Raw genomic sequence first — 4,997 nt, 5'->3', positions numbered from 1 at the left:
GTCTGGAGTAGGAGCGCTTCTTTTGGTTCTCGTGTAAACGGTAGATCTGCTTTGGTTCCAGTTGTTTGTATGACTCTGTATTGGGATGACAGACACGAATATCGAAAAATGCAGATTGATGTTGTTCCCAGAAACCAAGGGCATGAATATATATATATAGCGAGAGAGAGGGCGCAAACCGGTTCCTCTAAAACTAACAGGAATGGCCGTAAATCGGCTCAAAGACCACACAAGAGGGAAAAAACACTCAACTAAAGTAAGGTAAGACGATTTTTATTTAAATCGCTACATTTTCATAGGTCACAGAAACACTAGGCAAATCGCTCGAGTCACGTAACAATGCAAAGTCATCATATAAAAGAGCTGCTCATATACCGAGCTTGGGCTACCTGTGGTACAACAAGTACGAGCTTGATGCTATTTATATGACCGAAGATTTTGAATATTTAATTTGCAACACGATTTGTGCGTAACCACTAACGTTGTTTATTTATTCGCTGTTCTCATTTAAATTGAAAGCGGGGCAAAAACTGTTACAGGTTCCCTATTCAAAAAATTGATTATAAAGTGGAAGTGCTAACATGAGGGAAAATTCGAAAAAGGAAGGTTTCGATTTGAGCCTCATCGATGCACTAAGCAATTAGAAATGGGGAATAACAATTGTAAACAATGTACTACTTCGGTTTTCGAGAACGAAGAAGACGAAGAAACATGGTTCGAATGGATAGAATCGCGGAAAGAGGCGAGCAGTAATCAAAACATCATTTCCCCGAAAGCAAGGCCATGGCCGGTTCAGCCATTGGCTTTCCAAGCAGACACGATCAACAGACAAAAGAAATCAAGATCAAAACCCGCTTTGAATTTGTTTACGGAAGGAACTCATGCTCTCAAAGGGCTTCATTTAGCGAACTCTGAAGACGATCGACCTTCGCTTCAAAGTGTTGCAGATAACAATAATTCGCCGAGGAAGAATGGATTCCGAGGCGAGGAAGAATCGATTTATCCGCAGGTAAGAGAGCAGCACTGTTTAGACCCCTTGGCGATCGTAAAAGACAAGATTTGGCAAGCGATGACGGTTTTCATAACACGTTCAATTTACAATTTCCATGTTTATCAAAAGATTTGGGATTGAAGAGTTGAATTAAGATGTTCTGAATTTATAAAGTTTGGTCTTTGGTCTCTGTGATCTCTTAAAAGACTCCACAACATATTGTCGTTTTAAAAGCGACAAATTTATTTCTTCTGACATAACTCCTTTTAGCCGCATTTACACGGTTCATTGACCGTCTTTCTTGCTTCACTATCGTAGGTTTAAGACAATTAAGAGTGAGAAAAACATTTATAAGGCGCTCAGTATCTTCTGCGTCCATATACTGCCCACTCTCTTTAACATTGATAAAAAGAAGTTAAAGCTTGAAAGGCATTTTTAAAGCAACATTAACTTTTGTAAAGAAAAGTGAAGCAAAAGAGTAAAAATCTTATAACAATTATTTTTAATACTAAAAATGATTAAATCGAAGAATTTTCGTACACTGCGTGGTTAACCTACACTCAACCCTTCGCTTACATTTGTCCTTAAGAAATTAAAAATAGAGGACGATATTCGGCCATAACATGTTAACTTTTCAGGAAAGCGATCAAGGATAGAAAAAAAAATTATGTACAAAGTCGACATGATTTCTGCAATGGAAATTCTCGCTGTATAACGCCCTCGAGTAATCAAGTTTATCGAAGTTCCGGCCGCGTGGGCCAAACAGTACTTCGTAAAGCCTTTTAAAAGCGTACAAGAAGTATAATATATTCTACTTCCTAAAAGTATAGCACATCCACTCCAGCTGTTCTGGCCCAAACGGAGAAAAATAGGTTCTGTGGGAGATGGATCCCTGTGTTATGTTGTGGCCTTAAATATCTGCCCATAACATTTTTGTGCTCAGAGAACTCGGTTCATTTTGGGGAGCAGCGAGGGTAACTATTGAGACGATTCTCTTGGAACAAGTTCGTTGAAAAAACGAGACACTGAACTCTAAGTTGTTTTTCGAACCACCACGAGTAACATATTTTATGATGTTGATTTCCGGCAAGATAGTGAGCCAGAAAAATCGCCAAAGATTCAAAGAATGGACATATTTCCGCGTGGTTGATAGTGTTCAATGCTTTCTAGATGTTTACTCCTTTTTTATATTCATTTTTAGCTATTTCCAGATTTTCCAGCTGGAGAGGTGAATATATCGTTGAAGTATGAGAAGAGTTCAAATCGGTTAAAAGTGTGTATTGTCAAAGCCAGGAACCTCTGCTGTAAAGCTCCTGACGAAAAGAAACAAGATAGATGTGGTGTGAGCTGTTCAGGTGATTTTCAGTTGATCCGTAGGAATCATTTTTTCTACGTTTTAAGATAAAGAAAGTGACAGGATCGAGTAAGGGTTGCCAAAAGAATGGCAGTGTGTTTTTCGCCGGCACGACGTGCGCACCGCACCGGGCTGCTATGCGGGAGGTCGTGGCTGCTATGCGGGAGTCGGGACTCCGGCCGGACCAACACTCAGGGTCTTTAAATAACTGAGGAGAAAGTGCTGCCTTTGTAATTACATCTGCAAATGGTTAGACTTTCAAGTCTTCTCGGATAAGGACTATAAGCCGGAGGTCCCGTCTCACAAATAACTTCCATGTTCATTAGTTCCCTGTGGGACGTTAAAGAACCCACACACTATTCGAGAAGAGTAGGGGATGAAGTTCCCGGTGTTGTGGCTGTCTTCTGTGTGTATATGGTTGGGTGGGTATAGCAGGTCCACATCAGCTGAATAGCTGCCAAAACCTCAATCTGCTTAAACTAATAAATAGCAAAAATAACAAACAAACCAATGCTCGAAAAGCCTGGATATTACAATTGGTTGTGCAGCTGGAGGACGCGAGAACCTGATGAAAATTTGCTCTCTATCGATTTCTAAACGGTAAAACCGCCACACCGTTCATACCAATTTTGTTCCACGAAAGTTTGCACACATTTTCCATTTGCCGAAAGACTTGGGATGATCGCGAAATAAAGCGAAGTTGTGTTTTTTTTTTCTATGGGTCGTTCTCGAAGCCGTCGTCGTTGCCCTTGCTTGAGCCCTCTAATAGGTTGCTGACCAGCGGTTTTCGGTAAAACAATGGTTTGCTGGGGGTGCTCAGTCTCGCGGGCTCAGAAAACCTGGCTGTGGTCATTGTTATTCAAGGTTTTTCTCTCTAATACCGAACTATCAACAACTACGACGCGGTCATCAACGAGAACGCCACAAACTGAACAAGAATATCATTGGTCAAAAGAGGAAAAATGATTATCGTGTTGCACGTGCGGATCTTACAGTACTCTGCACAACGACGTGAAGTCACCAAACCGTTTGAGGTTTTGACGACAACGCGAACTCACAAATACAAACCTTTCATTCTGTATTTTTATTCTGAAACCGCTCGTACCAAGTTTATTGTTAGGAGACTTCGCCCACACTGTAGGACGACAACGAGATGGAGTTATTGCGAAAGACATACGACAGTGCAAAGTTATATTTTGAGGTGACGTTTTCGTCGACGTCTTGAACTCCCTGCCACCAAACACTAAGCTTAATCAGTAAAAAAAAATTCCCGCTGCACGTGCGTCATGCATCTTGGTACATTTCTTCACCGCCCTAGCCTCTGCGAACAAAAAATAACGTGAATTTGACACTGAGGCTTTCATTGATGACGATGTATCCATTTGAACGTTAAGTGAGTCTTTTAACCTCCGTATTTACTGTAAGAGCGTCCCTACCAATCCAATTGTAGCGTACTTTACCCATAGAGAATGGATAATAGCAGAAGAAGAAAACGTTTTTGTTATCGTTTCCGCCGTAGTTGCTAAGAACGCTTTTCCGTCACTTCATGCTTCCTTCGGGATTTATCCCGTTCATTCTGCAATCGGGATACGTCCCTAAATTAAGAAGACGTAAGTCGAGTATTTCGTGTAAAGAAGGCGATATTAACATGGTTGCGTTTTGTTGGGAGACGCGCAAGCGAGAACGAGATGAGACGGAGTACGCATTTTCCTTTTCGCTCTTCCTCATTTATATATTTTTTTTCTCGTTTGCAGATTTGTACTTGATCTTGTCCTTGATGAGCGGACAGAAGATTTTGCAATCATTTCGAACTTCAAAGAAGAAAGGGAACAGTGATATACTGTTTTACGAGAATTATTCGTTCGACCTCACATCTCTTCACTTGTTTGAATTGTCATTACGGTTGACTGCAATGCACTGCTGCAAACACGTCATCAATACAGATCACGTGATTGGGTACGTGGATACGGATGACAATTCAAACGAGACGTCGTTTGGCAGTCATTGGTTGGAAGTAATCACGTGCTCGGGAAGGAAGATCAATAGATGGCACACACTTTGGTGTTAGCGTCTAAGACCTTCATGATTTAGCCAAACTTGAAGGCCCACCTTCAACTGACAGGCATTGCGTTTCATACATGAAAATCCAGCCAAAGCTGAAATTCATCCAATAAGATCGCTGCGATAAGCAATGCGAATTCCCATAACAAAAACAAACGGTCGAGAAGCCTGTTGGTTGAAGGTGTGCCTTTAAAAAGGATCATTTTCCTCCGTTAGCCAATGACTATGGAAAGCTATTTCTGCCCAGCATTAAACTTAAAATTCCCATTTCTTTGAACTGGGGACAGAATTTTCAAACATGGAACAGAAAGAAGTTATAGTGTGCTTTTCTTGTCATTCTGGGGCTAACCGAGATTTGTATTGCGAAATGAATCGACGCCTTTGGTGCAAAAACCTCCACTAACTTCGCAGTTTAGACCCAGGCCAATGCGGTCCAAGGGAATTATTGAGCAAAACGTCGACCTGAAAAAACGGAAAGTGAGATCGACGATGGCTTCTATGTCATTTTCGCTTGTCGCCAGTTCCAGGCTTCCAGATAGAAGGGAAAGAGAAAACAAATGCGTGCGAAAAACGACTATCTGGGAGCCTGAA

General features: G+C 41.3%; 1 protein-coding gene across 1 annotated transcript in view; it reads left to right on the top strand.

The window, feature by feature from the left end:
* Positions 1-442: 442 nt before the first annotated feature.
* The window catches only part of LOC137980046 (uncharacterized), a 4,615-nt gene continuing 60 nt past the window's right edge, over positions 443-4,997 (top strand). The window contains exons 1-3 of the mRNA XM_068827397.1: positions 443-1,009; positions 2,193-2,346; positions 4,100-4,997. The exon at positions 4,100-4,997 is cut by the window's right edge and continues 60 nt beyond it. Coding sequence (XP_068683498.1) covers positions 647-1,009; positions 2,193-2,346; positions 4,100-4,413 — 831 coding nt within the window. The 5' untranslated portion in view covers positions 443-646 and the 3' untranslated portion in view covers positions 4,414-4,997. The remainder of the gene's footprint in view (positions 1,010-2,192; positions 2,347-4,099) is intronic.

Source organism: Montipora foliosa, chromosome 1 (genome assembly GCF_036669935.1).
Source record: "Montipora foliosa isolate CH-2021 chromosome 1, ASM3666993v2, whole genome shotgun sequence".
In the NCBI taxonomy this organism is placed as follows: Eukaryota; Metazoa; Cnidaria; class Anthozoa; order Scleractinia; family Acroporidae; genus Montipora; species Montipora foliosa.
The sequence above is the reverse complement of the archived record's forward strand: the minus strand, read 5'-3'. Positions and strand labels throughout refer to the sequence as shown.